Below are 26,636 nucleotides of genomic sequence, written 5' to 3' on the forward strand. Positions count from 1 at the left end.
GAGTTTTAAGGAAAAAGAATCCTAACATAAATATGAGGATATTCAACTAAACAGATATAGGTACAGGGATAGTTAAACAGCTACTGCTACTATGTGGAAATGTTTTTAAGAGGCCGCAGATAAGATCAATTCGTCACACCTAATGACCTAATACAATGCTTAGCACCATCCCTAAAGCTACTATCGATACGACGGACGCATCCGTTTATCCGTTTATCAAATACTGAATATTAGATATACTTAAAGATTATGGTGTAGCAGTACCAACGGTAAGGCATAAAGACTGTGGCTTGGTGATACTCCTCCATAGATCCCCACCGGAAGGGCAAGACGCAGTAGAAGTATTTCAGTATATTGCAACGTTAAACCTTAAATCGTTTGCAAGAAAACAACGTGAATCTGCTCCCACCGCACTCTCGTTGCTCAGTCTTATCACAAATCCAATATGTGTATATGATCGGCAATTGGTATAACCAATTATCCCAAGAAGTAAGGCCATCGGATAGTATCTTCGACTGGAAGACATGTAGGACATTAAACCATATTTCATATTACAACTGTCGTAGGCCCAGTAAAGACCAACAAAATAAAGTGGAAGCTGCAAACTGCTACTGGCTATCTGTGCGAATAGAATACTTTGCTGTGAAAAACAAGAAAATATGGAACATCTGTCATGCCCAAGATGTCTAGAAATTATTATTCTTCTTCTTATTCAGCCTGTTTGCATTCACTCCTGGATAAAGGCCTCTCCATGAGTTCTCCATTCTTCTCTATTTTGTGCTATTTGGTGCCAGTTTCTCCCCATTTTTGCTTTGATGTCGTCTTGCTTTTTTGTGCTCTTCCTCCACTACGACTCTGCTCGCGTGGTCTCCAATGTACAATGTTTCTCGTACACCTTTCGATGTTTTGTCGTGCCACGTGTCCTACAAAGTTCCATTTCATTTGCGCAATTCTTTCAAATACATCTTTCACCTTCGTCCTGTTTCGCACTTATCCTCATTTCGTATAGGTTTCCTCAGAAATACTCCTAACATAACCCGTGCTAACATAGTTCCTACATAATCGCCCTCTGTATCGTTCTCAATCTATATGCTGATACCGCTGTAAGTGTCATGAAGCTGAAGAACACCATCGGTAATGAAGATGCGGCGTGGTATGTGAGGGGCTGCAGTTGCCGCCATTACTGCGCCCTTTGGTCGTTTTTTTGTAAAACTGCAGGGTAGTCTACATTTCTTTGCTTGTGCTCCAAATCTTCGATGGTAGTAACACTGCTCGTCAGATGATGACTTGGTACTCTTGACCATTTGAATCTGTTGCCGTTCTTCAGCTACAGTTGATCTGTTGGATAAAGCGCTCACTTGGTCATCCAATGCAGCCACTGCTTTGTCTAAGGTAGGGCTTTCGGTAACAGCCATGACTGGAAAACTAGAACATCGGAGGTACTTATCGGCTTTCTTAGCAAGCTTTTCTAGATCTCCATCAAGAACAGATATAACACTTCGAACCGAAGGTGGTAGGCGGTCCAACCAAAAAAATTTTAGAACTTGTGTACTAATGTTATCCATGGCCAGAGCTTGCATTCGGTGGAGAAGTTGAGTGGGTTTTAGGTTACCCAGAGTGAGCTCCATTAATCTGTGGATCCTTTCATCTGAGCTAATGCTATACCTTTTGAGAAGGCGAGCTTTCAGTTGTGTGTAGGCATTGCCAGCAGTTTGATTCTTTACAATATCCGCCACTTCTATTAGTATGTCACTGTTTAAACTAGCAACAGTAAGGTCGAACTTGCAGTTGTCAGATGTGATTTTGGCTTGTCGGAACTGCGCCTCCAGCCGAAGAAATCATAGTTCTGGTTCATTGCGCCAAAACTCTGGAGCTTTTATGCCTACCCGTGCAATTATTGGGTGATCATTGCCTTCATATGGTGTAGCATTATCGTTTGGCATTGCTTGGTCGTTATCTGTCATAATGTCGAATTTAAATCGTTGTACTTACAGTTTTTTTTTTTCTCGGGATCACCAATGTGGCCGGTTTGCGGGATGCAAAGTAGTCGGGGCACACTTTAAACTATTTTATTGGTTTATTTACAACAAACTACATACTAAAACAAGTAAGAAAACTATGACAGTTCTTTACGGAGTTTCTGAATGTGTTCTGACAGACGTCCGTTAATTCGTCTCCTCTTCTTTCCCCAGCCGGTCAACATATATTAGGTGGTCGTAGGTTAACTGCCAATCTGCCACAGTCTCCATTCCACAGGTCATAACTGGTAGAATAAAACTGTTGAATACCCTTTTCTTTAGATTTACTGGTATCTTTTTGTTTTTCAAGGCATCACTGAGTCTTCTTACTGCTGCCGAAATTATTAGAAATTTACAAAAAACGTGGGCCGGTTTACTTTTGTTATTTCTTAATATGTATTTCAAATTTAATTTAAACGAATATTGCATTTAAGTCTCATTAAAATTGACCAACTCTTAGGTACTGTTCGGAGTTTTCAGATTCAGGGAAAGTCAGTGAAGGTATGTAACAGTGGCGGCTCGTGACCTCAGTATGCGGGTAGGCTACACATATACTTCGGGTAGGCGACAAAAAATATCCTACAATTTGTAATACATTTTGAGCCGTCTTGCAATACTAAATGTAATCTATGAGCGCAAGAATGTGTAAAAATTGCTTTTGGAGCATCTACTTTAATTTTTGATTGTAATCCGTTTAAAGAGCCAGCCATTACACTTGCACTATCGTAAAATTGAGCAATTAATTTATTTTTGTAATCATATGGCTCAAGCACGTTTGAAATTAAACTATATAGAGCGTCTGCAGATCTACTCTCGCTAACATCAAAAAACCCTAAAAATCTTTCTGTTACCTGACCAACTTTGTTAACAAAACGGATTGTTAAAGTACACTGTGATTTTTCGGTTATATCAGTAGTATCGTCCGCTAGTATAGAAAAAAATTGACTTTCATTAATTTCTGTTGAAATTTCATTTTTTACGTAATCGGCAAGGCAATCTATTAAATCATTTTGTATTGTTTTTGACAAACCCGTGAACACCCCTTCTATTTTTTAACATGATCCTGGATTTCCTGATCGCGTTTAACTATGTACTAAATTAAAAATTTCTTTAAAATTACCCATGTTTGAAGAATTATGGCTCTCATCACGACCGCGAAATGCAAGTTCTTGTTTTACTAACAGAATTGTAACATCAATTTCTTCAACTTCTTCAATCTTTTTCAACTTCTTCATTATATATCTTATTAGATAGAGAAATTTGTCCAGCTAAAGCACTGTCAATAGTTTGTTTATTTTTTTCTAACCGTTTTAAACCTAAGCAATTGTTTAAATGTTCTTTCGAAGATTCATGTTTTTTTACACTTGCTGATAAATTTTTCAAATCTGAATATCCCTGACTCACCCAAACATTTTGCTTCAAATTTGAGAGCAACAGACAAGGCCAACAGAAAAGTGAATTTTTAAAATAACTTCCGCTTAGCCATTTATGATTTTCATACCATATTGTTTTAAACGATCTCGAAAATGGTCGATTGTCTTTTGTCTTATCTGTGGATAAAATTGTTAAATTTGGTAAAGGCCGGCTCATTGAAATAATTTCTGATCTTTCTTGATTTTTGCGCCTTGAAAAAGGCGTCTCGATCAAACTGCATATTACAACGTTTAAAATATTCACATTCGATGACTAAATAAAGTTTTTCCACCAATAAAACTAACACACCTACGTTTCAACAACGTCAAATATTACTTATTTTATGTATGTATCAAATAATAATTTACTCTTCGAATAAATTGATAAGTTAACAATTAATCTGGCTTTAAATTTTTAATTATCTATATAATCTAATAACACAATTCGTCAGTTTAACTTTAAATTATCCAAATTGTATTGAAACACAATAAAAATATAATGGACGACTGACAAATAACTATTCACAGATTTATTTGTCGTTAGTGAATTATTACTAAATTAATATAAAATTAAAATGCCCTTCAATAGACCGATCTCAAATTTACCTCTTTATTATTCAGTTTTCATAAACAAATTTAAATTGTCCTACCTAGTTTTATTCAATACTTAACCTACTAATAACAGCCAAAATCAAAAAACAATTATTTAAAACAGTTTCAAAAGACACAAGAGAAGCAACTGATAAAATTTTGTAGGTCCGGCTATAAGACTCTGTGCCTATCCGCCCTTTCAAAATCGTAGAATACGGTCGCTACCAGCAGACCTGCAGCAGGCCTGCTCGCGTAAACAGAGAGAGATCGCACGTCAATTCGGTGTTGGCGTCGTTCTATTTCAGGCTACGTTTTCAAGTGCCTGACCAAGGAAGAATATAGAATCTTATACAGTACTACTGATACTACAAGGAGCGTACAATAATTATAACTACGGAGAAACTTTTTTGGATATTTTTAAAAATAATTTGGATAAGTTTTGCTATTTTATTGTAGGTATTGTGTCAAAATTGATAAATTACAATTTTGAAATAAGTAATTTATATTAATAATTACATTTGTACTACATTTGAAGAGGGTAGGCGGCGCCTACCTTGCCTACCCCGACGGGCCGTCCCTGGTATGTAAAGCAATGAGCAAAAGCTATATTCTATGGCTTGATACCATCCTGCGTCTATCCCGTTCATTCGAAGTTCGATGTAATTTGCAGAACGGGATTAATAAAACTAGAAAAGCGCAGTAGAGACATGATGTATAAAATCGATATCCTCCAGTCACAGCGGTGGGTCCTTTTATATATATAAAAAGCGAAACTACAGATGACATCCAGGCTCAAAACGACGACGGATGATCCTCCGCTCCTCTCGCGCCTTTGCTTTCCGTTCCCTTTTCTAAGTTTTCCTTTTCTGATGCCGATCTGATACTCTCGACCCGAGCGGAGTTCGATACTCTTCCTGAGAGACGTTCGGTTTGGACAGCTGAGCAGTTAAACCGTGTTTGCATCGCTCGGCACAATAATTATTGTTTTGGCTCAGGTCAGGTTCTTATTAAAATTAATATTACTTACACTGTTAAAATAATATCAGCCTGAGTATAAAAGGAATCGCTGAAAATATAATTAGATAAAATAATTTTGCACTGTCTCAATTTAATTTAATTAAATACTATTGTTTCCAATTTTTCTTTTTTATTTTGTAAGTGCCTCCAAGAACAGTAACATGACTTTTAACTTGTTCGCAGTGGACCTAAATACTGCCGCTGACTCCATACCCCTGGCAGAGGTTTTTGAGTCAGGGTCGACATGTGGGCAAAAGTACACCAAGTTTGATCTTTTTTGGTTCATTTGTCACTCTGTCTATTTACGATATCCTCAAGATTTGACGATATATCCAGATATCGAAAGATCTTTCAATTGTTTTAGACACTGTTTCGGTGAAAGGCCATGTTCTACTCTATATAGCAGAATGCTAAAGATATAACAATATAATAACCGCATTTTTAAGAAAATTCTTAGTGTATTGTTGGTGCAATCTTACAACCTTTTGCAATCTTCTTACATGATGTTCTAGTTTCCTCTATTCTGCTTTTCATTTCCTCAGTTAAGTCCCACTTTCCATCCAGACAACAGCCCAAATATAATGTGTATGACTCTACTCTCTCAACTATTTCCCCATCTATCCTGATAGAATTTAGATTTTTAGCTACCTATAGAAGTATTTATTTTGCTGATGGCTATTCATTTATCTAGTTATCTCTGTGAAAACTTTTAAACCCATTTGTTTACTATGGTCTTTTACTGCTGATAAAAGTAATAATGTGTAAATCATATTTTAAAGTTACTAGGAAAACTATCAGCATATTTTAAGTTTTTGATGACTAGTCCGTCGGAAATTATATCTTCTGTTCTGTCTTCTACATCTTCTCCAAAAACCTTTTCTGCATATAAATTAAACAAAAGCGAAGAGATCACACATCCCTGTCGATATTTTTTAATAAAAGGAACTTCTTCGGACGTCTGTTCTTTAATTCTATGTCATCTTTGATTCCTGTTCAAACTGGCTATTATATTATATAAATATCTCTTTCTAGACCTATGTCAGACATGCTTTCTCGTAGTCAAAGAATCGGACATAAACATCAACATGTACATCTCGACATGTCTGTATGAGATTCTGAATGCCAAATAAAGCCTCCCTTCTACCGAAATCACACTTGAAACCAAACTGAAATTTGCCAATGTTTTCTTTACATCTGGTATATACAGGGTGTCCCGGAAAATAGTGCGTTCCTTAAAGGTATAGGTAGAAGGCACCATGTAGAACAAAAAACTCTTATAACATTTTTTTTCTAAATGCAACCGTTTGACCAAAAAATTAAAATGTATTTTGGTAGGCAAATTTAAATCTGACAACTATGTGCGGTACGCAAATTTAAGCATAGACAGTCCCATGTAAATAAATAGATAGAAGATAGATAGTAAACAGATAGTTTTAAAGAATCCTGTTTAGTGTCAATGCCGAAAATGTTTTCGAATAGTGAGTGTATTACCTATTATGTTATTACCTATGAATGGTGTTTGTGAAAGGTTACTTGAAACATCTATTCGCTATAATAATTATTTTCAAGTAAGTACAACTTAATTATTTCAGTTCACAAGTAAACAAATTACTGAGACATTATCTGGTGTATTTAAGTTCAACTGTAAACTATTAAAACTATGTAATTCAGTTAAAGCCCTCAGCAATACTCAGCATTCAACCCATTTAAACCTTACTAAATACATAATACTAGTTCAGTTAAAAGATGTGTTTTTATGTTAAAAGATGTGTAATTCGTTTAAAATTATGCAATAGGTATTTCAATACATTTCAAAAGAAAATAATTTTAGTAAACAAATAGTAAATACATAAGTATTACCTACTATTAGGTTGGATTATTTTAAATACTGTTAATCACAATCACAAACGAGTTCTTATTATGTTATTATTCCGTAGTGCGTACGATGTTGCCAGTTTATTAAAATTTCCAAACATTAAAATACAGGTATATTTATGGAAAACAATGTTAACTTTTTTTTTTGGAAACGGTTAACTTTAGAAAAAAATGGTATAGGACTTTTTTGTTCCAAATTGTGTATTCTCTCCATACCTTAAAGGAACGCACTATTTTCCGGGACACTCTGTATTCTAGGGTGAACGATTTTCAAAACCAACTTTAGTTCATGGCTCATTAAACTAATTGTTCTGTATTCTTTGAAATACTTGCTCCTAGGGTTCTCAGGTATCGCCACGACTACTGATTTAAGCTACGTTTAATGGTGTCGTTGCAGATGCGGTCGTAGCATTTGCGATCACGGCTATTATCGTTGCATTTGCGGTCATACAAAAATATGTTGATTTTATCGTTGCATGTGCGGTCATTGCCTAATAAACAAATAATATTTTTACCTTTTTCTACCACTATCACATGAATAATTCTATAACCATATTTTTGTATGATTTAAATAATATTTATCATAGACGTTGATAAGAGGAGAAAATGCTTACTAATAATTTTATTACGGTAAAAAGTATTTTGATATAAAAAAACTTGCTTCTTTTGAGAGTTTAGTGAGATTATCTGCACTAATTAAAAAAAATGAAGATAGTTGATTTACTAAACCTTAGTGTCACATAAATAAAATATTAGTGAATCGTTGATTATTTCTATATAAATTGGCTTCCTTACTGTTTGTGTCAAATGTTAAAAAGTATTAAAAATTTAAAAGTGGATATCCAGCGTGAAGAGCAGAAGGTTTTCCCTTGGTGGTTTCAATCACTTCAAAATTTTCAGTTATTAAAAGTTGTTACTTACTGCAATAAACAATCTCTCAAACTAACAATATACAAATAATATGCATTTGTTTTTATATTTAGATTTTGGTAATTCTCCCCCAACCTTTATAATTAGGCAAATACAAACTTTCCAAAAATCCGTAATGAGGGGATTATTGTGGTTTATTCATTACTGTTTTCATTACCTATTGTTCGAAATATAGATAAGCGGATTAAAATATTTCAATAGGGTCGACCTGGCCTGCTAATAACTCGGGTGGTTACTAATTTACGACCTTCTTAAATTTCTAGCTTTTAAGTAAAATGTCTGATCGCAAGTGCAACGTTACCTGCCAAAATATTTTGGATTGACCGCTTTTGAAACGAAAATTACCTTGACCGCATATGCAACGACCGCATCTGGACCTATTTCACGTTTAATAGGAGTGAGATAGTTCCGCTTTCTCCAAGCGTTTTCAAAACCTGTTCTACTTGATCCTAGCACCTTTTCATCTTTCATTCCTACTACTGGGCGTTTCTCATTACTTGACCAAAATATATCAGCTTTCTATGTTTAATGGTGTTAATGATCTATCAAAATTTCTAGCGTCTATTTTAGATAAGAGTAAGACTACAGATTGCTGGTAGTCCCAGTCCCAATCCTCACAGTCATATGGATCAAAACCATGTACTTTAACCAAATTCGATGCAGAGTTCGATATTCTTCCTGAGAGACGTTCGGTTTGGACAGCTGAGCAGTTAAACTGTGATTGCATAATAATTATTGTTTTGGCTCAGGTCAGGCCCTTATTAAAATTAATATTACTTACACTGTAAAAATAAGATCGGTCTGAGTATAAAAAGAATCGCTAAATATATAATTAGATAAAATAATTGCAATGTAGCAACTTAATTTAATGTAGGTACACAAAGTTCCTCTAGATATTCTCAAAAACAACGTAACTCATAATAAACAAGAAATTGTGACTAAATACATTTATACAGTGTGTTTCATTGGGAAACGGAAATACTTGAATGATGAATAGAGGTCACTGAGGCAGCTCTAGATATAGGTACTACATTAATTTATTGCCCCACCGATTTTTATAACCGAGCTACAGGGGGTTATATTGGTTTTGACCATTTCTTTCTAGATCCACAACTTTGTTGTTGTTTGTTTGGGTTTATATGACTGCGGACACTAAATCCATTCGCCAATCCACAACTTTAGAACCACCTAGCAGTGGCGGCCCGTGAGGTAGTGCCATAGAGCCATGGCACTACCTTGCTAACTATCCATAAACATATTTTTTATCTTCAAAACTTTTTAATTCCTATTAATTTTTTTGTGTGTATTTCTTTTGATCTTCATAAATTATATAAAATATGGCAACTATGGGCGCAATACAATCCCTGCCGACAGCGGAGAGTATTCGACAGGATCTCCTTCGCGCCGAAGTCAGTACTGGCACGAGTAAAGAGAGAAAGATTTTACGAGCATTATATGTAAGTGACAGAGAAAGAGCTATATTGGACTATTAGTATACCTTAACATTAGAATCTCTGTGCCAGGCACGAGGGTATGAAGCCAGGTCTATTTATTTTGAGTTTCTTTACGTGCTGGTTTGTCGCTTTTATTATGTATATTTTCTGTTAAAAAGTTTTTGTATTTATAATTAAACTTTTAGTGCATCATGATCGTGGGTATTTTGATAATATTTTGATTATTTCTTATGTTAAATTTATTAATTGACAATAAAGATTAGAATTTAAAAAATGTTTTTTGGTGGTTTTTCTCTAGAAAAAAAACTACAAATGTTATAAGGTGTTGTGGAGCTTTCGAGTTAGCTTTAAGAGGTCACGACGAAAAAGAAAATTCAGAAATAGAGGCATATTTAAGGAGCTGGTCAATTTTAGCGCCGAATTAGACAACGACTTAAAGGTTCATATTATTCAAAGTGCCAGATCTTTCAAAGGTCTACCTTCTCCGGACATTTAGTTGTTTCTAATTTATTTATGTCGGAGAAGTTTTCTGCTTATAAGCATCAGTTCTCCGAATCATTTCTTAATGAACCATGGAGACAATTTTATTTTTTAAGCAAAACTCGGTTTAAAACTGAATTAGAAGTAGGTACTGTATTAGCGAGACGAATTAAGTACTATAGGTCTGGATCCCGCGTATGAAAAAAAAAGTTGATTAATAGCAAGCTGAAAATTTGTTAATAGCTTAAGGGTGTCTAGTCGGATAAACTTTGATATATGGGAACACTGGAACAGGGGTAGTTTTAATTGTGGAACAGGTTAAAAATTTGGAACGGTCACAGCACGAAAACGGCACATTTATTTTGTCCGACAGAACAGACTTAAACTCTTCGAACAGAGATTAAACTCTCATGCAAAAATCAGACTGTTATTTATCACCAAATGGGCGTTTTAATGAGTGGAACATGTAGAATATGTCAAATGACAGGAATTATGACAGGTAATAAATAGCAGTCTGATTTTTTCATGAGAGTTTAATCTCTGTTCGGGGAGTTTAAGTCTATTCTGTCGGACAAAATAAATGTGCCGTTTTCGTGCTGTGACCGTTCCAAATTTTTAACCTGTTCCACAATTAAAACTGCCCCTGTTTCAGTGTTCCCATATATCAAAGTTTATTCGACTAGACACCCTTAAGCTATTAACAAATTTTCAGCTTGCTATTAATCAACTTTTTTTTTCATACGCGGGATCCAGACCTACTACCTCTGGGGCTGTTTCGCTATCGGTTTTATTGTAGAGGGAAGGTTTAAAAAGCACATTTGAAGAAACTGTTAAACTTTTAAGTATTTTAGTTACCATTCCTATATCAACATCTGAAGCAGAACGCTGTTTTCCGATGTTTACATCGAAACCTAGTGCTTTAGGTATGCTATCTGCAGAAAAGCATTTTGTAAATTGTATTGATAATTTTAATTATAAATTCATTGAAAACTTTGGTACCAAAAAAATAGAAGAATGAACTTCATATGTCGTAAATTTTAAAAGTGACATTACAAAAATTTGTGCATGTGTGTGAATAATGAAATAGTATTATTTTTATAAATTGGTAAATAGAGACTAAATCGTAATAACAATTTTCAAGCACTATCAGCAGTAAATGCTGGTGGTAGGTTAAGAGGTTTTTATTATTAATTAATTTACGGAACTGTTTTGATCAATGTTGGACAATTGCTCGGCACCTCAGATCAATAAACTTAGATATGTACATAAGATAAAAGTATCCGCGCATATTTTTTTTAGTTTTTGTTGTCAGTATACCTTTTTTTGACAATATCGTGAATCCGTCACTAAAAATTTTGGCGGCTGCCCGAGTGCTGGCACTACCTTCTTAAAGTGGTACGAGCCGCCACTGCCACCTAGTATATTTTTTTTGATATTTGGTACACATTTAGAACCCAAACCATTCAACTACTAATCACAAGAAAAATCCAGGTCCGGCTTAAGAATAATATAAATTCATTGCGACCTTGTAACAACACCCTGTATATTTAAGTTTTCAAAATCCGTTTGGATATTTGAAAAGAGCAAAAACACTAATTTTAATGGTTCGCTCTAATTTCTTGAGCAGGTAATGAGTATTTATTCATTAAATTCAAGTTCTTAAAAATTTCAATGTATGTAATTTCAAAATTAAAGTCATTAAGATAAAGGCAGTTTTTCTTTACATTCGATTCAGAGTTGGACCACCATCTCCATATAGCTATTTCAGCATCCTCATGCCTCCTCAGTGAAGCTATGCAGTCACAACTCTGAAAGGAATATAACCAATCTGCCTATTTAAGGGAAACCATAGATTCCACCTTTTGAGACGCAATCTAGCGACATCTCTCGTATTACGAGGAAAACAACGAAAAGCCCTAGATACAAAGGTTACTACTTTTTAAACAATTAGAGTAATTGAAATAAAAATATAATAATAGTACATTGTTTACCGGGTAGGAAAAGCTTAACATTCCTGGACGACTGTGAAGATTGCTAAGTCGAGGCGCAAGCCGAGACTTAGCAACACAGAGTCCAGGAATGTGGCTTTTCCTACGAGGTAAACATACTATTTTTCCGCAAATCGTTTAAAATTCGACAGATATTGATTGATTAAAAAAAAACGCGATAATTTTATTCCCAAATAAATGGTGCTTTGAAATTCCTAATAAAATTACTTGGGTTACTATGGAAACGTATTGAAGTTGAATTGTCAAACTTGACGCTTATAAATTTAATTGCTGGTGTTCTCGAAAGTAAAATGATAAGTGATGATGAAATTTCCATTCCTGGGACTCCTTCAGAGCTGGTTGAGGCAGTGAATACTGCTTCATTAGAATTATTGCCAAAGAAATCAAGAGAAAAGTACGAAAATGCATACAGACGTTTTATCGATTATCGCATGAGTAAAAATACGAGTTCTTTCTCAGAAAATGTTGTAATGGCATACTTCCTAGACCTTTGTTTAAAGATGAAATCTTCAACATTATGGGCCAATTATTCAATGCTGAAGTCAACCCTTGCACTTAAACACAATGTAGATATATCTACATACTCAAAATTTTGTTATTTATTGAACCGGCAAGCTCAAGGTTATAGGGCAAAGAAATCTAAGATTTTAACGAAGGAAGAAATTGAAAAATTTATCCAGGAAGCTCCAGATAAAGAAAATTTAATGATTAAGGTAATTTACAAGGTTTTAATAGCAATGTGTTTTCTATCATTTATGTAGAACACTAACAACTGTACGGAAATATCATTTCCTTACAGTAAGGAAATGACATTTCCTTACAGTAAGGAAGTCCTGACTTTTTCTTCAAGAAATTTTGACAGGAATGTCAAAATTTCCTGGCGATTTGCGGAAAACAATATTTTAAATCTAAGACTTTTCGTTAATAAACTGCTTTCTGGCTGCATCCCGTATCTCCGGATTTTACAATATATAATCACAGAGACGACGAAAATAGGAGAAAGCAAATAGAGGACACTTAGGCCACGCATTTACCTTCTCTTGGTCTAGGGAAAGGACCGAAAGACAGTTTCTAAATACTCAAAACTGAGTAAAAATGGAAAAGATAAAGACAGTTTTTGTTTACATTCGATTCAGAGTTGGAGTCATTAAATTCATTAAATTGTCTGCGCAAAAAAATGAGGAGAACTATTTGAAAATTTTGAAACCAATTTTGAAAATTTCTATATAGTAGGGGAGGAAAGTACCTATGCTAAAGTTACTCGAGCGTTATGGGGACCTATTGGGTTGTGAAAATTGGGTCCTAAAACGAAAAAAAGTTAAGTAAAGTTTTCCATTTAAGTAGGGACTTTCCATTTTTTTAATTTAATTTTCCATTTCGAGCAATCGTTTTTTCCGTTTATAGCGCCATCTATCCATAATTCGAAAAAATCTCTCGAATAAAAGTTACTTATTTTTAAGCAAGGAATCCTAATCTGTAATAAAAAATGGGGGCTTCCAATTTAATATTTTAAAGCAACTCCCCACCCCTCCTCCGTGGGAGGTCGTCTTTGGTGTCATTCAATAGATTTTTCAATAATATTTAATACGTGTATTTAGCAGTTTTTTGATGTGATTGATGTTTATTTCGCGAAATATCGCGGGGTTCCTATTTAAAATTTTGAATTTACCCCCATCCCTCGCGGTGGTGGGTCTTGTTGGCATCATTCGATAGATTTTGAAAAAATATTAACGCGTATTTTTTAGTTTTTCGATCAGTCGTTTATTTCTCGAAATATTCGCTTTTTTCTTGTGAAACTTTGGGGCTTACCGATTTCCTTACGCTCCGCTCCGATTTTTGAAATATACACTGTTCTGCATGTACTTTAACTTACCTTATCTTAATCTGACAATTTCGAGTTTTTCTAAGGATAGATTTTTTTTTTCGGGCCCCCCTTAACGAACTTTACTGTATTCAGATCCAATATATGATAGGGGTACATTTACAGGATACAAGGTTTCTTTCCATGTCATATTCTGACGCGCTCGAGTAACTGCAAAAATCCCTGCTTGGGCTCCCCTGTCCCCTACCAATAGGTACACAGGGTGTTTTTCAAGGTCACAATGAATTTATATTTTTTGTTAATCCGGACCTGGATTTTTCTTGTGATTAGTAGTTGGGTGGTTTGGGTTCTAAATGAAAAATTATATATGTGTAACCAAATATCAAAAAATATATACAAGGTTGTTCTAAAGTTGTGGATCTAGAAAGAAATGGTCAAAATCGATATAACCCCTTGTAACTAGAAGATGTAATGTAATATATCTAGAACCGCGTTCTTCTTCTTCTTCTGGTTCCTATCCGTTTCGGATATTGGAAATCATATTGGCAATCATAACCTTTCTCACTGCGGCTCCAAACAGTTTTGTTGATGTTTTCTTAAACCATGTTCTCAAATTCCGCAGTCATGGTATTCTACTTTTACCGGGTCCTGGCTTACCTTTGACTTAACCTTGCAATATGGACTGCAGCAGGGAGTAACGGTGCTGATTTCTCATAACGTGTCCCATATACTGCGTTTATGCGTTTGGTGGTAAACACATTCTCCGGTTCCTTCTTCATTCTTCCTAGGACTTCCATGTTCGTTATCCTTGCTGTCCATGATGTAGAACCGCGGTAATGACCCCTATTCAGCATTAAAGTATTTCTGCTTTCCAATTGAAATACCATACATATACCTATAGGTCAAAAATAACAAAAGAAAAAAAAGGAAAGAGATCGTAAGAGACAGAAGGGTAGTGGGCAGCCTTTAATAAATAGAAATACATCCTCACAAAAATGTGGCTGCACAGACGTACACTAAAAATACCATGGACGTCTATGCTGATAAATGTTGCAGTCCTTAATAGAGCAAATGCTGCTCGCGAGCTGCTTTTTAACATCAAATATAGAAAGACGGCCTATTTTGGATATGTAGTAAGGGGAGTCCGATATAATATTCTTCAAGTTATTATGATGGGTGAAATCGAAAGACGCAGAGGAATTGGTAGAAAGCAGGCCTCTTGGTTGAAGAATATCAGGGAGTGGACAGGAATAAGCAAAGCAGAACAACTATTTAGAATAGCTCGAGACAGAAACAGTTTCGCCATGTTAATCGCCAACGTCAAGGGGACTTAATAAGGCACGTTAAGAAGAAGAAGGCCTGTAATTATTAATACAAAGTCTATGCACACTTTTACCTAAGTTGATAATATAAAAACCAATTACATCTGTTAACTTCTATCGTGTCTTCGCGTCTCATAAAAAAACAGTCTCTACGTCTCGATCTAACTTAATAACATCATATTTCCATTATTCGTTTCCTCCCCCTCTTCCACCGCCCGAGATTCCTTGCTAAAAACTCGTAGAACAACTTTACATAAATCTCTAAGAAAACAAAAGAAGACACGGTGAAAGACGAACGGTCGGCAATTGCCCGACAACCTAAAAACTCATCCACAAATAGCGAATACAAAAACAAAAGAATATCAAGAAACAAGTGAAAATACTACGTATTTCAATTGTTCACACTTGCTATGATTCAGAACACTTGACTCTATTTTCAGTCTAAGGAAACTACTCGAGCAAGTACGATGCGAGTTTGTTTGGTTTGGCGTTTGTCGTATAGTCACACGCAGGTACGGACTAGACGATTGTGTTAAAAAAAGAACATAAGGCTATACACAGGGTATCTAATAATTACGAAATTTCTTGACCTAACCTAACCTTAAAAATGGGACATGTTTGATGTCTCGTATTTCATAAACCAGTGATCCGATTTGAGTGATTCTTTTAGTATGTTATAGCCTTATTATTTAAGAATATCGTTGTAATAATATTGTTGCTAAACAGGTAAATGTCATTTTATATCGGGTGTAACAAGCATACTGTGTTTTTTTCTTAAAATTCGGAACACCCTGTGGAATATTCCAGCATATATAAAATATTAAAATTAAAACTCGATTGTAGAATTATGCTTTCTTAACATTTTCTTTTTTGATTTATCTGCTTATGTTGGAAAATAAAAAAGTTATGTGATTTAACAACTAACCATGTTTTTTATCAATAAATCCTCATAGTAGGGGAGAAAAGTATGCTAAATTTGCAATTACTCGAGCGTTCTTGGGACCTGGAGTGGATTGTGAAGAGTGGGTGCTACAACCAAAAAAAGTTAAGTTAAGTTTTCCATAAAGTGTGAGACTCTCCATTTTTCAATTTAATTTTCCATTTCCACCAATCGTTTTTTCCGATTATAGCGCCATTTATCTATAATAGGAAAAAATGTTGCGAATAAAAGTTGCTTATTTTTACGTCAAGGATCCAAATCTGCAATAAAAATTGGGAGCTCCTATTTAATATTTTAATGTAACCCCCCACCCCACCTCCGTGGGGGGTCGTGTTTGGTACCATTCGGTAGATTTTTGAAAAATATTGAATGGTGAATTTTGCAGTTTTACGATCTGATGTTCATTTCGCAAAATATCGCAGCGTTCGTATTTATAATTTTTAATTTACCCCCCACCTCTCTCCGTGGGGTGTCACAAGCCCCCACGGAGGTGGGGTGGGGGATTTAATTTAAAATCTTAAATAGGAGCCCCCTATTTTTATTGCAGATTCGGATTCTTTACGTAAAAATAAGCAACTTTTATTCGACATATTTTTTCGAATTATGGATAGATAGCGCTATAATCGGAGAAAAATGATTGTTTCAAATGGAAAATTAAATTAAAAAATGAAAAGTCTCCCACTTTATGGAAAACGTAACTTAACCTTTTTCTGATTTTAGCACATACTCTTCACAATCCAATAGGTCCCCATAACGCTCGAGTAACTGCAAATTTAGTATACTTTCCTCCCCTACTATGAGGATTTATTGATGAAAAACATGGATAGTTGTTAACGCACATAACTTTTTTATTATCTCACATAAGTAAATGAATCGAAAATAAAAATGTTAAGCAAGCCTAAGTCTACAATCGAGCATTAATTCTAATATTTTACATATGCTATAATATTCCACAGGGTGTTCCAAACTTTAAGAAAAAACACAGTATGATTGGTACACCCGGTATAAAATGGTATTTACCTGTTTCGCAACAATATTATTACAACGATATTCTTAAATAATAAGGCTATAACATACTAAAAGAATCACTTAAATCGGACAACTGGTTTATGAAATACGAGACATCAAACATGTCCCATTTTTAACGTGTTCGGCTAATTTTGCCGGTGTGTGTATCTATTTACGGGCTTACGGGTGTACAATAATTATTCAATTGTTACCTCTCTGTCCAAGGCATCGTCTTCTTGTAAATTGCGGTCATATCGATTTTCTGATGTATATGATTTTCTTCTGATGGTTTCAACAGATAATCAATTCTTCTTTTGTTTTTTTCTTTTAGTGTTCTTTCACATTCCTCGTCGAACCATTTTTACTTTTTTGTTTTTTTCGTTTTTCCGATAGATTTCTCTGCTGCTTCTGTAATAGTTCTTTAGATGGCGGAGCACCAATTAATGCGAAAATCACAGAGCACAGGTTAAGATGGTTTGGTCATGTTCATCGTTTAGGGACCGTTCAAGTATTACGTAACGCAAGTTGGGGGGGGGGTCAAAAATTTTCAAAAATTGCGTTACGTAATAGTTAAACTTCCATTACAGTGCGTTACGTAGGGGGGAGTGGGGTCAAAAATCTTCCAAAATCGCGTTACCTAATACTTGAACGCTCCCTTATCGCCCAGTACGAAGAATTGTTGATCTGCCGGTTCCTGGGAGTAGTAGGAGAAGAGGACCAAGATAGGCATGTAGTCTTAGGCAGGCCCTGTCGGCAAAGGTGATGATATTGCTATAACCCAAGATAGAAGCTTATGAAGATATATAATTTATGTAATTAGGAAAACCGGTTTCGCATAGAGATAAAGCCAAAGAAAATGATGATAAAATAGCTATTTGTATAACAAGGGAGAAAAGTGCTACTTTTTCTCCAGAGAATGAAGTTTACTGCCCGACGCGTAGCCGGAGGGCAGTAATCATTCAAAGTAGGAAAAGGCACTTTACTCCCATGTTCCTACATATGGTTTTTCCACCTTCTCTGACCAACAAAATTTATTAGAACTAAAACTAACAAGTAGGTACAATATAACTGTCAACTGTCAAATATATCTAAGTCAATTTATTAATGTAAACATTGTTAAATCAAAATAACAATTTACTGTTTTTTACTATTCTGCAAAATACAGGGTGTTTTATAAATAAACGTTAACAGGTATAGATACGTAATAGAAAATAGATATTGTACAGGGCGTCAATAAGTTATATTTCATTAATGAAATACCATGACGTCACTTTTACTTTCCCTCCCTAGGGAGGAAAAGTACAACTTTGCTACCTACAATCAGGTCCGGAAAAGTATACTTTCGGTAGAGGTAAGTGGAAGAAAAGGTTTATTATCGTTGTTATTTTTTAATACAATTGCCAAAAAGTTGCTTTTTTACTTTCCTCTTTTTATTTTTTTTGCAATATTTACTAATTTGATAGAACTTTATAATAATTTGTTGTAGATGTTGGCGGATGCTGAAGATACATTGGACAGCAAGAAAAGCTAATAAAGAAGTACTAAGGATGGTCAACAAACATAGAGAACTGCTAAAGACTGTTAAACACCGGAAAATGCCATATCTGGGACATAGTGATGGGAAATCGATATAAAATATTACAACAGTTAAAGGCAAAATAGAGGGCCGTACAGATGTAGGAAAAAAAACTAGTTTCTTGGTTAAAAAAGAATCATGAATGGACGGATAATTCTGATATGGCACAAGAAGAAGACATGAAACAAAATTTTTATATTTGTTTATATTTGTTATTTCTGCAAATAAAAGTTGTATTATATTTTTTTCTATAATTTTTTTAGTATGTGAGACCCCACATAATCCGTTACAGACGAAATGGTAAAAAGAGCTATTTAAACTAAAAAGTTAACTACATGTCATAGTTGAGGTCATCAAGAATTAAGAACCTTTCTTTTATTTTTTTATTGGTTTTGGCACTGCCTAATCCAACCATGTTCCTTTCTTTCTTGTCCCATATTCTCTGTCGCTCCTCTTGCAGCTGCCGTCGGCAAAGAGCACCTTCGGGACTATACTATAACATTGTATATTCCGTTTGACATCAGCACTTGTTGTCCAATTAAAAAAATATCCTCATTAGTTGAGAAATGTTATTGTGTCGAAAAGATGCAATTGCAGGGAAATAAGTGCGAAGGGAAACGTCAGATTTGATGGTGTAGCGCATACCGAGGTTGCTGCAAAAATTAATATATTTATTTTCCAATGAAGAAATACTAATAAATATTTCAAGAAATCACTTAGACAAAATTCCAAGTGGTTGACTGTATACACCCTAATTTCAAAAATTCTTTCTTTGTTTCCTATTTGGTATATAGGAATTCAATGTTAAAATTATCCAAAAGGATTCGTTTTTGGTCTGAAAACTGAAAGTCAGTAGGTACCTATTTCGATTTGATTTAATAAAAATCGTTCAAGAGCCGCAAGCGGATTTTGCTCGTGATAAGTAATATGGACAAACATTACGGGGGACGGGGGTATTGGCAGCACCAAGTCGGAGGAATTCATCATTGATACCGGGCTTAGAAAAGGATTTAACTTCGCACTGGAACATGCAGTAAGGAAAGCTCAGCCGCAACTGACAAACGGATTTGCCGCCCAAAGACCAAAAATACTATTAGCTTTTGCGGATGACGTGGACACAATGTCACAATTCACCAGAGATGCAAAAGAAGCTTTCACCCTATTCGAGAACGGAGCCAAGGAAGTTGGTCTTAAAGTCAACGAGGACAAGACCAAGTACATGGTGGTTACGAAGAACCCAAGACCAAGGGTTAGACAAAACGTAACAATTAATGAATACAATTTTGAAGTCGTCAAAGAAATTAAGTACCTGGGATCATAACATCTGAAAATAAATATGAAAAGGACGTGGCAGCCAGGATCATTGCAGGAAACGGGACATATTACTCATTAAGGACCCTAATTAAATCAAAAATACTCTCAAGACCAGCAAAAATAAGAGTATATAAGACAATAATTCGTCCCACAATAACGTATGGAAGCGAAACATGGACTCTGAATCAGCGGGAAACGACAAAATTACTGGTACTTGAAAGAAAGATACTGCGGACTATCTATGGGCCTTGCAGGGAAGAGATAACAGGAAAATGGAGAAGACACAATGATGAACTCCAGACAATATATGGAGATGAAAACATAGTACGCTACATTAAAGCAAACAGAACACGATGGGCGGGTCACGTGCTATGATCAAGTGACGAAAGACTTCTGAACGCCACATTCTGGGAAAGGCCCGATGGAAAAAGGTCAGTTAGTCGCCCAAGAAAGAAATGGAAGGACGCAGTAGCCAGCGATCTATGCAAAATGGGAGTGCAGCAATGGGAAATAGCTGCTCAGGACCGACAATAATGGAGGGAAATAGTAAACGCGGCCAAGACCCACATAGAGATGTAGAGCCAAATGATGATGATGATACGGAGGTATGTTGAATTAGTTGTGTACCTACCTACATGACTTCTCCGCATATACGGGCGGACACCAAAGCCTGTAACGATGGTAGTTATAAGGTGTCAAAGTCGCGGTTTTATTTATTTTTTTGACGCTCATGATTGAGATACTGCGAAGCAAAATCTCCAGGGCCGGACAGCTCGGTGGGGGACAAAGGGGTGGCGAGCATGGGTGAATTTAAAAATTATAAGAGGTTTTTTGTGACGTTCGTGATCGAGATAGTGCACAAGAATTTGGGAATAAGTAGATCATGACGTAACCAAGCAAAATCTCCAGGGGCGAAACACTGCGTGGGGCACAAAGGGTTGGTGGGCAGTGGGCAGTGTCAACCTCTATAGAGAACTTGACAATTTTTTTATTTATTTATTGTATTTGTCTACATATAGAAATAACACTTACCAAATATCAAACCTGAAATCGCAATATTTAATTTACAATGAACATTCAAAGTTGTGTAAACACATAATATGATAAGGGAAAAACAGTATAACATTATTCTATTAATTATAATGGATAAAATCGAAGGAGGCAGAGGAATTGGCAGAAAACAAGCTTCGTGGTATAAGAATGTCACAGAATTATCCGAGATATGAAGAGTCGAAGAACTGTTCAGAATAGCTCAAGACAAAGATAATCTTGCCGTGCTAATCGTCAACGTCGAGGCGACTTGATAAGGTGCTTAAAGAAGAAGGGCATGAAAGATATAACTATGTCGTTATGGGTCTTGTTTCCTACTTGGCTTATATAGTGTTATTCTTATTTAATTATTTAAAGATAAAAATAAAGGTAAAAATCACAATAGAAATAGCATGAAAAGGATTTATAAAACACAAGTGATTGTTTACAAATAAGAAATTGAGTTTGGCCATTAGATTGAGGTTCGTCGAATGTTATGTTTGGTCGCAACTACTATATGGGGTAGAAGCTTGGACTCTAAAAGCAAAATCCGTAAAAAAATTGGAGACATTCGAAATGTGGCTATAATAGGCGTGTTCTGAAAATTCCTTGGACTGCAAAAGTCTCCAACGAAGGTGTTAAGACGAATTGGACATGTCAGAAAGTTGATGAACACAATAAAAATAAGAAAAACATCGTACCGAGGCCACATACTTCGTAACAATAAATACTCTCTGCTACACGTCATCATGCAAGGAAGAGTAGAGGGAGAGGGGAAAAAAGGCTTGGGAAGAAAGAAGAAATCTAGGCTGAGGAATATCAGAGATTGGACCAACCTTATTGTTAAACAGATATTTCACGTTGCAAAAGATAGAGAAGCGTTTAAAGAAGTGATCCCAACCTTCATTAGAAGGCGGCACAAGAAAAAGAAGATTTAATTGTTTATTCATATTTTAACAATGTTCTTTTTGAAATTAACCAAACTCCTGGAGTCATATATCCCTAAAAATGCATTTGTTTTTTTATTTTTTTTACTAAGTTAATGGCACTGGCATAGCCAAAAGACCAGTCATGTTTTCTTAGTTTTATCAACCATTGCTTACTTACATTTATATATGTGGTACATTGAGTAACAATAATTTGTATACAATACAATAATAGTGTGTTAGTAAATGCCTAAGGATTTTGTTTACGTATTTTTATTTTTTTTGTGTATTTTTTTTTTCTTTTTTATTAATTTTTTTATTTCTATTCGTTTTATTAGGATTTATGTATATTTTTTTATTGTTTTGTTTGTTTTCTTTTTTATTATTATTATCAGATTTAGCCATACGGCTCACACTCCCTCTAAGGGGAAAATTGACTCATCCCAGATACCTACGGTATCAAAAGGATTGAGCTCTGGTGGGACTCTTTCCGTGTTATCGAGCCCTAGGTGACTTGGAATGCAGGTGTATCTCCCAGAAATTTTCGTACGCATCTGGCCGTCGCGAGTAGTACAGCTTTCTGCATGGTCTTATAAAGATGTTCATTCAGACCCAGCTTTTTTATGCTTTCGAGGAGGGTCTTCGGAATGACTCCAGTAGTAGAAATAATAATCGGTATCGTCTGGGTACTTTGCATTCTCCATTGCCTTCGTATTTGAATTTCTAGATCTCTGTATTTGGCGATCTTTTCAGTAAATTTACTACGTAGATTATTGTTGTTAGGTATCGCCACATCAATTAGTGTTGTTTGTCTTGTTAATTTATTAACTAGTACGAGATCTGGTCTATTATGTGCCACTGTTTGGTCTGTGAGCACAGTGCGGTCCCAGTATAGCTTGTAGTTGCCATCCTCAAGCATACTCTCAGGGACGTATTGATAATACGGGAGATGGTCTGTTTGGAGAAGTCCCAGCTTGATAGCTATCTCTTGATGAAGGATTTTTGCTACTGCATCATGCCGTTCCTTGTATTCAGTTGCAGCAAATGCCTGGCAACCCCCTGTAAGATGTTGGATGGTTTCTTGGGCTTGACATCCATATCGGCATCTGTCGTTTTGAACCTGAGGGTCTTTGATGATATATTTCAGGTAATTTCTGGTTGGTATAACCTGATCCTGAATGGCCAGTAATGAACCCTCCGTTTCAGGGAACATCTTTCCTAATGTCAACCAGTAGTTCGACGCTATATTGTCGACATAGTCTTGGCTGACCTCATTGGGATGTCGCCCGTGCAGAGGTTTACCCATCCAGGTACGCAGTTTTTCGTCCTTAGTAAGGTGGTTTATGCGCATTTCTGGTTCCCTCAGTTTGATCGGTGTTGTGTCATCTACTGCGCAAATTGCGCGGTGTAGAGTAGATGTCTCAGCCTGCATCTGAAAATAAGTTCTTAAATTAGCAATTTGTTTATCTAATTGCTCACCTATATCCATAAGTCCTCTTCCTCCTAAATACCGGGGTAATGTTGTTCGTTCTACTGCACTTTTAGGGTGGTGTTTTTGTGCCTTTGTGAGGTGTGTTCGTACTTTTCGCTGAAGATTTTCTATATCCGTTTTTGTCCACTTAACAATACCAAATGAATAGCTAAGCGCGGAACAAGCGTAGGTGTTTAGTGCCTTAAACAAATTTTTACTGTTAAGCTGTGAACGAAGCAGCTGTTTTACCCTTATTATAAACTCAGTAGTTATCTCAGTTTTCATTTGCTTATGGTCAATTTTCCGCGCCTGTTTTACTCCAAGATATTTATACATATCGTTGTCGCCCATGGCCTCGATGTTCTGGCCATTTTGCATATCGAATCCACCGGGCTGTACCTTTCCTCTGACTATATTCAAAACACGGCACTTGTCTAGACCGAACTGCATACTAATATCATTAGAGAATGTTTCTACAGTTTTTAGCATCTCTTCTAGGTGTTCTCGAGTGGAAGCCATTAATTTCAAATCATCCATATACAACAGGTGATTGAGCTTCGCTACCACAGTATTATTGCTTTTAATGCTAAAACCTGAGTCAGTGGAGTTTAATAGCTGGGAAAGGGGGTTCAAAGCTAAACAGAACCAGAGTGGACTCAACGAGTCTCCTTGAAACAGGCCCCGGTTGATTGCGATATTTTCGGTTTCAATATTTTTTTCACCAGGTATTTGGAGGTGAATTTTAGTCTTCCAATCTCTCATTATATGCCTTAAAAAGGTCACTATGTTATCATCGACTTTGTATATTTTCAAAATATCTATTAGCCATTCATGCGGTACTGAATCAAAGGCCTTTTTATAGTCAATAAAAGCAGTAAAAAGGTTCCTTTTTTTAGTGAATGCCTGGTTAGAAATGACTGAATCGATGATAAGCTGTTCTTTGCAACCCATGGAACCCTTAGCGCATCCTTTCTGTTGAGGCTCTATGATATCGTTTAGAGCACAGTGTTGGTAGATACGCCGGGTTACACAGGATGTGACCAATTTATACAAAGTTGGAAGACAAGTAATTGGGCGGTACTTGGATGGATCTTGGGTGTTATTTTGATCCTTGGGTATTAAATAAGTAGTTCCCTGAGTTAGAAATGATGGTAATTCCTGCGGATTAGAAATAACATGATTAATTAATGTTGATAAGCACTCATGAATACTCCAAAACTTTTTAAGCCAGAAGTTCTGAACCCCGTCTGGTCCAGGAGATTTCCAGTTATGAAGCTCTTTGATGACATTTGAGACTTCTTCAGTCGTGAATGGTTCGTAGTTAGCAGTGACGTAGTGGTGACAGTTGTGCGTCGTATCTTCTATCCAACCAGCATTGTTGTTAAAAGCAGCTGGCGTGGAAAGTTGATTTCCCCAAAACTCATGAATTTCTTCTTGGCTTGGGTAAGACTTGTCGACACTTTCTACGGTGGAATTGAGTTTTCGGTAAAACGCCTTCTCAGAGTTCTCAAAAAGTGCATTGTCACATTTTCGGTTGTTACTAACTTTATACCTTCTTAATCGTCCTGAATAGACGGAGAGTTTTTGTTTTAATGTATCCAGACACTGTTGGGCTGTGTTATTTTCTGGATCGTATCTCGAGTGTCTTGAAGTGCTCCGCATTATTTCTTCAGCTCTCTTAATGACTTTTCTACTTGTTACACCTCTTATATATTCTGTGACTTGACCAATAGCCCTACGCAGTAATTCAATTTTTCCGAGAAGTCTTTTTTCCCATGGTGCAATTCTGTTACCAGTCTTTCCGTTATTAGTACCCCGTCGTGTTCTGATCTTAACGCCCATTACATTGGCAATTGCTGTTGCTGCACAGTAGATTAGCATATGCAGATATTCCAATGTGTGGGCTTCTACGACATAATTGGGTAGGACTTCAGTGTTCACAATTTGTAACAGCGCACCTAGTTTCTTACAAGAGTTTATTCGTGGTAGCGGTGGTCTGCTAAGTGGATTTGTTCCATTAAACTCTTGTACGGCACGAGCCATTTCGTTTTCTAGACTATGGCGCAACTCGTTGTTTTCCTGCTGTGTATTGTCAGGTTGAGTTTCTGGTATGGGAATCTCAGGAATCTGCTCCTCAAGGATTTCATTAGGGACTTGATCTAAAACTAGCTCTTGGTTATTAATCTCCCGTTCGACTTCGCTTTTGATGGCATCGCGTCTAGTCTCTGGGATAAGATTATTTCTTATGATTACCCGGTATTGATCTGATACTCTTTGCTCCGATACTTGAATATCTGGGTACTCCCTGCAAAATTCGGCATACAGCAGTAGATAACCAAAGCTTTTACGACTACAGAGATAGGGAAATCAATGTGTTAGAGAGAGAAGTACCTTCCCAATGAGTAAGAGTGAGATAGATGCTGACGTCACAAGTAATCTTCCATAATGGAATCTACCATAGTTATTTTCCGCTAGATGACACCAATCCGCCATTTTTATTCCATTTCAGTATTTTTAGATGGCGGCATAGCCAAAACGGCACTAAAGCATATCTCCGTTGTTATTGGTCCGATCGTGACATGTGAGGTATCATAGGAAAGGGGAGGAGGTAACGAATACGTTAACACAAAAAAAAACAAAGATGCAGCATAGCCAAAATGGCACTAAAGCATATCTCCGTTGTTATTGGTCCGACGTGTGAGGTATTGGAAAGAGGTGCGTTGGATCGTGACGTACCAAGGGATCGTTGGAACGCGGCATGTTACATATACTATATTTTATCTACGACCATAACACAATATGTTATTTAAAACAATCACGTGCATAAATCTAAGCTTTACGAGTTGCATACTATATTTTATATACAACCGTAACATAACTTGTGTTTAAGCGATGGTGACATCTCGTTAGCATTGGTCTGATTGGAGATTGTGATACGTTAAAGGTGTGGGGTGTATCGAATATCATAAACTAACTCTTACGAGCTGCATACTATATTTTATCTACGACCATAATGTAATCCTAACCGTAGAGAAACGTATGAGGAATCATGTGATATAATTGAGTAATATAGAAAAATTAATCATGTCATAAAGACATTATGTATCTTTACTAATACAAATTTGTTAGTAGCGTCATGTCTTTGAGTGAGTACAGACATAAAGTTGAACAGTTTCAAGACAAACTTGTCGAGTTACAGAAAGATATTAAAGTATATCAGGATTTAAGAAAAATTATCAAACAATTAGAGAAGCTACATATTAGTGATAGAACATATCCACTAGGACATATTCAACCATGGACGATAACACCACCAGCGGGAACATGAAAAGTGAATTTAATAATATATTCGCATTGACGTGTTTAATTTTAATGCCTGTATTTATCTTAATTTTAAAAATTATTTTAAAAAATTGTAAATAGAGGATTTGTCATGTAATAT

At 35.8% G+C, this 26,636-nt stretch overlaps 1 protein-coding gene across 1 annotated transcript; it reads right to left on the reverse strand.

Moving 5' to 3' along the window:
* Window positions 1-477: 477 nt before the first annotated feature.
* On the reverse strand, window positions 478-1,964 carry LOC126882709 (uncharacterized). Its single transcript, XM_050647691.1, has 3 exons — window positions 1,887-1,964; window positions 1,100-1,817; window positions 478-515 (listed from the first exon to the last, which is right to left on the reverse strand). Exons 1-3 carry the CDS (start codon window positions 1,962-1,964, stop codon window positions 478-480), a joined length of 834 nt encoding a protein of 277 aa, XP_050503648.1.
* Between the last annotated feature and the right edge of the window lie 24,672 nt (window positions 1,965-26,636).

Source organism: Diabrotica virgifera, chromosome 3 (assembly GCF_917563875.1).
Source record: "Diabrotica virgifera virgifera chromosome 3, PGI_DIABVI_V3a".
NCBI classification, from domain to species: domain Eukaryota; kingdom Metazoa; phylum Arthropoda; class Insecta; order Coleoptera; family Chrysomelidae; genus Diabrotica; species Diabrotica virgifera.

Coding starts and splice junctions, on each gene's coding strand:
- LOC126882709 (XM_050647691.1), bottom strand. CDS start 1,964: ATGACAGATAACGACCAAGCAATGCCAAACGATAATGCTACACCATAT. Junction 1,818..1,886: donor ATCACCCAATAATTGCACGG/GTAGGCATAAAA, acceptor CTGGAGGCGCAG/TTCCGACAAGCCAAAATCAC. Junction 516..1,099: donor GCTTCATGACACTTACAGCG/GTATCAGCATAT, acceptor CATGTCTTCCAG/TCGAAGATACTATCCGATGG.